The 8,762-nt window shown below is 47.0% G+C and overlaps 1 protein-coding gene across 1 annotated transcript; it reads right to left on the bottom strand.

The window, feature by feature from the left end:
• Positions 1-221: 221 nt before the first annotated feature.
• Positions 222-7,914, bottom strand: LOC136514843 (probable GABA transporter 2). Its single transcript, XM_066508547.1, has 4 exons — positions 7,740-7,914; positions 7,426-7,656; positions 7,184-7,281; positions 222-1,166 (listed from the first exon to the last, which is right to left on the bottom strand). Exons 1-4 carry the CDS (start codon positions 7,912-7,914, stop codon positions 222-224), a joined length of 1,449 nt encoding a protein of 482 aa, XP_066364644.1.
• Positions 7,915-8,762: the final 848 nt, after the last annotated feature.

Here is an 8,762-nt window from a genome sequence, read left to right as displayed (position 1 = left end):
TGATGGATCCTAAATTTCATATCTGCACTTCCTCAAATCAAGATAGTATTAGGCACGGGTCTAACGAACTTTGTCAGTGACGGGAGACAAAGGATAAGATCGATTGAGGGACAGAGTCGATATGTACACTTTCAAAATTTGGAATTTAATTAACAAGATTTCAACAACGACAACCGCAGCTTGCATTGATTACGTTGTTCTTGCTAACACTGATATAATCATCAGTCCACGACGTTGTCACTGAAGAGCTTGAACTTGCCAGCATCGAGCGCGAGCTTCCGCACGGACGCCACGGCGCCGACGACGCCGACGCCGGTGAAGACGACCATGATGGCGACGTTGGCCAGGTACACGGGCGAGCGCCTGGGCGGCGCCAGCGCCGTGTTGTACATGACGACGGGGAGGATGAAGTCGAGCGGTATGAATCCCACGGCGCCCACCACGCCGACGATGTCGCCGAAGAAGGGCAGCGCCGCGGCCACGAGCGCGCACGCCGCGACGTACGCCGTCCGCAGCGCGACCCGGGGCGCCAGGTTTCGCCGCGAGAACCGGCCGTGCGCTACGTCCGCCGAGTTCTTCTCCATGATCTCGTACGCCACCTGCGAGTACACCAGCGCGATGGCGAGGAGCTGGAGGAGGACGAGGACGACGGTGAGGCCCAGCAGCCACGTCGGCGCAAGGGAGGGGCCCTCGTCCGGCATCAGGCTCTGCAGAACGTTGGACTGCACCTGGTTGCCGAACGCCCAGTAGCCGGTGATGGCCGGGAGGTAGAAGGTGAAGAACACCACCGCGTAGCACAGCACCAGGGCCTTGGTCATCTTCCCGGCGGCCGGCGGCGCCAGCGTGGCCTGGATTTCTGGCAGGATGCCGTTGCCGAAGACGGAGGCGAGGATGGAAATGGAGAGGAACGCGTTGAAGGTCTTCTCCGACTTGGACGAGCTCAGCGAGTAGTGCTTCGCTGGAGGGTCGCTCGACGCGCCTGCTCGGATGCAGGCAGCCGAGACGAGGATGGTGTAGGCGAAGCTGAGGATGAGGGAGCCGAGGTTGATGTGCCGCAGCGAGTGGAACGACGGCAGCTGCGAGAGGAAGGCCAGCACCACGGCCACGATGACGATGAAATGGTACAGCTTCAGAGGGCCGTGCGGTGCCAGGTCAGAGTACATTATCTGCATGCGTAAATATATGATGTGCAGAAAGGATACAGTGAGATGTATACTGAGACCATCATCGATTGATACATACTATATGTTGATGTCTGCCTCCCAAAACTGAAACTTGCATATTGACTGGGTTTCGATTTCAGAACATATATTAATACTAAATCGAGCTGTTTTCAGACACAGAACCATTCAAAGTACCAATCCTTCTTGTACATGTAAGCTGACTGAATTTCCCCTTGGATGGAATGGAACCATGGAAGCCAAAAGTCCAATCCTAGCTAGGTCACCATCAGATGTTATGTTACTAAACTGTATCACCCCAAAGCAGGCAGCTCAAAGTCAACTCACGGTAGCTTAGTCCTCGCTAAACCAGAAATATTATATTTTTTGTTTTTAAAAATGCTATCTTTTCTTTATTATTCTCCAAACTATATTAGCATAAACATTAGAGAAACTAGCAAACATGCACGTACGTTGCAAACCAATACCAATACGTTTAGCATCGAAATTCGTACAAACATTGGGCGCGGTTTGCTCTAACTTATACAAGTGCCATTGATCAGGGTTATATTATACGGGGTGCGAGATACTGATGTCGTAAGGGCATGCGGCGACATTCGAAACAATGAGCAAATCTTTTCCCTATCCTTATCCTAGTTCTTTTTGTTGGAGTTGTTCCAAATTCACTCCAGAATATAGGCCAGGCTTCTGACGGAGCGAAGCGGAGGCCCGTCGCCGGAGGCTTGGGCCGGAGCGTAGCGGAGTCTGAAGCCGGCCCATCAGGTCTCGCCCCTGTGCTCGGGGGGTGCGGGGGGCGGAGCCCCCCGCGGTACGGTACGGTATATATACCCTTGCTAGGGTTTCGTGGAGACTTGATTCTCTTGTAAGCCGCCATAGGCGTGTAACCCAAAACTCTTGAGATAGTGAGATTGTTGCTGGCTGGTGCCCGTGGTTTTTCCCCTTCACATCGGAGGGGTTTTCCACGTTAAATCGTGTGTCTCCTCTGTGGCTTGATTCTTTACTTCATATTCATATACGTCGTTCATAACAAGTGGTACCAGAGCTTTGGTTGCTGTTAGGGTTCATGACGACGTCGATGAAGTTCGATCTTCCGCTGCTGAACTACGACACGCGGTTCTCGCTATGGCAAGTCAAGATGCGGGGGATTCTGGCGCAGACTCATGACTATGATGAGGCGCTAGATAGTTTCGGAAAGAGGAAGGCCGAGTGGACTCCAGAAGAGATCCGCAAGGATCAGAAGGCGCTCGCCCTAATTCAGTTGCATCTTCATAATGATATTTTGCAGGAGTGTCTGAAAGAGAAAACTGCTGCAGAACTATGGCTGAAACTGGAATCAATCTGTATGTCCAAGGATCTAACCAGTAAGATGCAGATGAAGATGAAGCTGTTCACCCTGAAGATGAAGGAGGAGGATTCAGTGATGAGCCACATCGCTGAATTCAAGAAGATCGTCGCCGACCTAGTGTCGATGGAGGTGAAGTATGATGATGAGGACTTAGGTCTTTTACTGCTATGTTCTTTGCCAAATTCGTATGCAAATTTTCGTGACACCATACTTTTGAGCCGTGATGAACTAACCCTAAAGGAAGTTTATGAGGCTCTCCAGTCTAGGGAAAAGATGAGAGGCATGGTGCAGAATGACGGGACGTCGTCCTCCAAGGGTGATGCTTTGCATGTGAGAGGCAGAACTGAAAACAGATCCTCTAATGATGGCAATGATGGTAGAAAGAACTACGAAAGGAGAGGCCGTTCAAAGTCCAAGCCGCATGGTAATAAAAAGTTCTGTGTTTATTGCAAGCTGACAAATCATAATGTTGAGGATTGCAGAAAAGTACAGAATAAGGAGAAGAGGAAACAAAAGTCGGCTGGTAAGGTCTCTGTTGCTGCTGCTGCGTCTGATGATGATTCTGGAGATTGTCTGGTAGTATTTGCTGGTTGTGTTGCTGGTCATGATGAATGGATTCTCGATTCCGCATGTTCATTTCATATTTGCACTAACAGAAATTGGTTTAGCTCGTATAAGCCTGTGCAGAAAGGGGATGTTGTGCGGATGGGAGATGATAACCCGTGTGACATTGTGGGGATTGGATCAGTTCAGATCAAGACTGATGATGGCATGACACGCACGCTGAAAAATGTCAGGTATATACCAGGGATGTCCAGAAATCTTATCTCATTAAGCACGCTTGATGCAGAAGGTTACAAATATTCCGGTTCAGATGGCGTTCTGAAGGTATCAAAAGGTTCTCTTGTTTGCTTGAAAGGTGATCTTAATTCTGCAAAGTTATATGTCCTTAGAGGGTGTACTTTACCTGGTTCTGATTCCGCTGTTGCTGCTGTTACTAATGATGAACCTAGTAAAACTAATCTTTGGCATATGCGTTTGGGACATATGAGTCACCATGGTATGGCAGAATTGATGAGGAGAAACCTGCTGGATGGCTGCACTTCGAGTAAAATAAAGTTTTGTGAGCATTGTATTTTCGGGAAGCATAAAAGGGTACATTTCAACACTTCTGTTCACACCACTAAAGGTACTCTTGATTATGTTCATGCTGATTTATGGGGTCCTTCCCGTAAGTCCTCACTTGGTGGTGCTCGTTACATGCTTACAATTATTGATGATTACTCTAGAAGGGTTTGGCCTTATTTTCTGAAACAGAAAGATGATACTTTTGCTGCTTTTAAGGACTGGAAAGTAATGATAGAAAGGCAAACTGAAAGGAAGGTAAAATTGCTTCGTACTGATAATGGTGGAGAATTTTGTTCGCGTGAATTTAATGATTATTGCAGATCGGAAGGCATTGTTAGGCATCACACCATACCCCATACTCCACAACAGAATGGTGTGGCCGAACGCATGAACAGAACCATCATATCTAAGGCCCGTTGCATGCTGTCTAATGCCAGGATGAGCAAACATTTTTGGGCTGAAGCTGCTAATACTGCCTGTTACTTGATAAACAGGTCGCCTTCTATTCCACTAAATAAAAGAACTCCCATTGAGGTATGGTCTGGTACGCCTGCTGATTATTCACAGTTGAAAGTTTTTGGATGCACTGCTTATGCTCATGTTGATAATGGAAAATTAGAGCCTAGAGCTGTTAAGTGTCTTTTCCTTGGTTATAGTTCGGGAGTCAAAGGCTATAAATTGTGGAATCCTGAAACAAGAAAGACTTTTATGAGCAGAAGTGTTGTTTTCAATGAATCTGTGATGTTTACTGACAGTTTGCCCTCAGATCATGTTCCAGAAAAAGAGCTGCAGCGTATGCGCATGCAGGTGGAGCATGTTGATGATGATACAGGTGTGCAGGTGGAGCCTATTGATGAGCATGGTGACCATGATAATGATGTTGCTGAGGATGATGCTCATGATGATGTTCAGCAAACTCCTCCTATTTTGCAGTTAGAGGAGGATTTACCTATTGCTCAACGCAAGTCAAAAAGGACAATTGCACCTCCTAAGCGTCTTATTGAAGAGTGTAATTTGTCTTACTATGCTTTGAGTTGTGCTGAACAGGTGGAGAATGTTCATGAGCCAGCAACCTATAAAGAAGCTATTCGTTGTGGTGATACTGAGAATTGGATTTCTGCTATGCATGAGGAGATGCAGTCTCTTGAGAAGAACAGTACATGGGAGATTGTACCTTTGCCTAAGAATAAGAAGACCATCAGCTACAAATGGATCTTCAAGAGAAAGGAGGGTTTATCTCCAAGCGAGCCTCTAAAGTATAAGGCAAGGTTAGTTGCTAAAGGCTACAGTCAAATTCCGGGTGTTGACTACAATGATGTGTTCTCTCCAGTGGTAAAACACAGTTCAATTCGTACTTTCCTTAGTATTGTTGCTTCACATGATCTTGAGCTTGAGCAGTTAGATGTGAAGACTGCGTTTTTGCATGGAGAGCTTGAGGAGGACATATACATGGACCAACCAGAAGGGTTCATAGTGCCCGGCAAGGAAAAATATGTGTGCAAGTTGAAGAGATCCTTGTATGGTTTGAAATAGTCCCCTCGTCAGTGGAACAAGAGGTTTGATTCATTTATGTTAGCACACAGTTTTAAAAGATCTAAGTATGATAGCTGTGTTTACATCAAGCATGTTAATGGATCACCTATATATTTGCTGTTATATGTTGATGATATGCTGATTGCTGCCAAGAGTAAGATTGAAATCACTAAGTTAAAGAAGCTATTGAGTAGTGGTTTTGATATGAAAGATCTTGGTAGTGCTAAGAAAATTCTTGGTATGAAAATTAGTAGAGACAGAAAATCTGGTTTGCTATTTCTTAGTCAACAAAATTATATCAAGAAAGTTCTTCAGCGTTTCAACATGCAAAATGCTAAGGCTGTTAGTACCCCTATTGCACCTCACTTTAAGTTGTCAGCTGCTCAGTGTCCTAGTACAGATGCAGAGATTGAATACATGTCAAGGGTTCCTTATTCTAGTGCTGTGGGGTCTTTGATGTATGCCATGGTTTGCTCTCGTCCAGATTTATCATATGCTATGAGTCTTGTTAGTAGATATATGTCTAATCCTGGCAAAGAACATTGGAGGGCAGTTCAGTGGATTTTTAGGTACCTCAGAGGTACAGCAGATTCCTGTTTAAAGTTTGGAAGAACTGATAAGGGTCTTATTGGCTATGTGGATTCTGATTATGCTGCTGATCTGGACAGGCGAAGATCACTTACAGGTTATGTGTTTACTGTTGGCAGTTGTGCTGTGAGTTGGAGGGCTACTTTACAGTCAGTTGTTGCTTTGTCTACTACTGAAGCAGAATATATGGCTATTTGTGAAGCGTGCAAAGAATTAATTTGGCTGAAAGGTTTGTACGCTGAGCTTTGTGGAGTTGAATCTTGCATAAGTTTGCACTGTGACAGTCAAAGTGCAATTTACCTCACTAAAGATCAGATGTTCCATGAGAGAACTAAGCACATAGATATCAAGTATCATTTTGTGCGTGATGTGATTGAAGAAGGTAAGCTAAAGGTATGCAAGATTAGTACTCATGATAATCCTGCTGATATGATGACAAAGCCTGTTCCTGTTGCTAAGTTTGAGCTGTGCTCAAGCTTAGTTGGTTTAATTGGATAGTCCAAGAGACTATTGTTGGCACCAGTGGTTTTCTATCTTTGTTATGTTCAGGATAAAGGGTTGATTTATGATACAAGATGAATTTGTCTCAAGTTGGAGTTGTTCCAAATTCACTCCAGAATATAGGCCAGGCTTCTGACGGAGCGAAGCGGAGGCCCGTCGCCGGAGGCTTGGGCCGGAGCCCCCTGTGCTCGGGGGGTGCGGGGGGCGGAGCCCCCCGCGGTACGGTACGGTATATATACCCTTGCTAGGGTTTCGTGGAGACTTGATTCTCTTGTAAGCCGCCATAGGCGTGTAACCCAAAACTCTTGAGATAGTGAGATTGTTGCTGGCTGGTGCCCGTGGTTTTTCCCCTTCACATCGGAGGGGTTTTCCACGTTAAATCGTGTGTCTCCTCTGTGGCTTGATTCTTTACTTCATATTCATATACGTCGTTCATAACAGTTCTTATCCTATTCACATGAGTTTACATTCATCACGGAGCTCATATGTAAAATTTCATTATGTTCTGATTGTTGAAGAGGCCGCGAGGGACTGGCTAGACAATGTCATGAAAAATAATGTTGGCTCAATAAAAACCAGCTGTCAGGAAAAACAAAAGGAGAAAAAAAAGTGAACACGCACCAAAACTTAGGGATATTATAGAAATAAATATAAAAAAGCGTGTTAAAAGAAATGCTTCGCTCTTATCATAGAAAATATAGATATTTGGCTGTGTATATCCTTTATGAATATATAGAGCCCAGATTAATGAAAATCTATTATCTAAAAAGAAAATATAGATATTTATTATAGAATTATAAATTATAGATTATAGATTAGATGACGAACGGTAACAAATTAAAAACTTGGTGCAAACTCAAAGGAAGAAGGAAACATGGATGGACTGATGAAAAACAAAAGGCGTTACCTTGAGGCAGTCAGCGGCAAGCAAGATGCTCCCTGTGGTGACGCCGGCGTTGATGGCGGTCTGCACGCTCACCACCACGTAGAACACCCATCCCGATCCTTAGTTGAAGAAACAGATCGATTAACCAACCAATCAAATTATCAATCACACCACCGGCCGTCATGAACAACCATCTTATTAATTAGCTTGCTTGGTCAACTGATGGCCGCCCGTATCTGCGGAGGCAGAGCGTGCGTGCGTACCGAGGACGTCGGCGGCGAGCTCGCGGAAGCGGATGTGGCGGCGGCCGGCGGCCTCGCAGTGGTCGAGCACCCTGGACACGAGGTAGTAGGCGTAGAAGGTGACGGCGAAGACGGCGGTGAGCGCGGCGAGGCCGAGCCCCCAGCCCATGCCCCGGAGCGCGTACGGCAGCGTGAGCACCGTCGGCCCCACGATGGCCGTGGTCAGGTGGAACCCGGCGTGCCACCACGTCCCTGCGAAATCGGCGGCGGCGACGTGAGTGAGATGGATGGATCGAGGATGCGCAGGCAGGCATGGCAAGCGGCGCGCACCGTACCTTTGGACTCGAGCACGAAGGTGGCGCCGGCGTCGGGAGCGGGCGTTGACTTGGCGGCCCGGTGCTGGGCGCCGGTGCCGGCGCCCGCGCCCACGGCCTCGACGTCGAATACCGCGGTGGCCGCGTGCCCCGTCGCGGGCGACAGCAGGAACGGCGTGCCCCCGGTGCTCGCCATGGCTTTGCCTATGCTTAGCTGCACCGCCGTGCTTGCAGGATCGACCGACTGACTCACCTGTGGTCACTGCGTGATTTCCAGAGGCAGTGCGGCACCACATGATAGATAAAATTAAATTAGTTGTGGCTTGAGATGGGGCTTGCAGTTGGTGTCAGTTACGGATTACAGTTCCATTACAGCTAGCTAGGAGCCTGGCCTAGGAGAGGAGGGAGGCCGTCCGGGCGGGCGAGGCGTTGACCTCCAGAGGCAGTGAAACCTGTGGTCACTGCGTGATTTCCAGAGGCTTCCAGTGCCTAGTGCAAGCCTGAGAAGTCGCCAAGCAAAAGTTTTGACTCGAGATTGCATGGTTTTGTCAGCCCAGACCTGCCTCAGGATTTGCACAACCTGAGTAGGGATGTTTGTGGGAAGTGAAGCATCCGCCTCTTCCATTGCTAGCATTTTGTAAGCACTCTTGGAAGGGCAAAGTCCATCTGAGTTCAGCTTCCAGCAAAGAATGTCGGGTCCATCACCAACGATCACAGGAACCTGCAGAAGGACTTCCATAGTAAGTTGCCCAAACAGACTTACAATTTTTCGGAGTCCCGGTCCTTAGAGTTAGGCCACCATAATACCATAAATCACAAATCGTGTTTGGAATTCGATAAGTTGTTTGTAAGAGATTTAAGCGATCATAGATTTCTATCCATATAGAGCACCATGGTTGATTCCAAATAAAAGTATTTCCCTGAACAAGTCGAATGGTGACATATTGTTCATATTGTTCAAGATAGTGCCTAATGCTAAGAATGGAGGCCCAAAAGAAATTAAAGTAGAGATATGTTGGGCCAAGCCCAAGTAATATTTCACCC

The sequence above is a fragment of the Miscanthus floridulus genome, chromosome 17 (assembly GCF_019320115.1).
Source record: "Miscanthus floridulus cultivar M001 chromosome 17, ASM1932011v1, whole genome shotgun sequence".
Taxonomy (NCBI): domain Eukaryota; kingdom Viridiplantae; phylum Streptophyta; class Magnoliopsida; order Poales; family Poaceae; genus Miscanthus; species Miscanthus floridulus.
The sequence above is the reverse complement of the archived record's forward strand: the minus strand, read 5'-3'. Positions and strand labels throughout refer to the sequence as shown.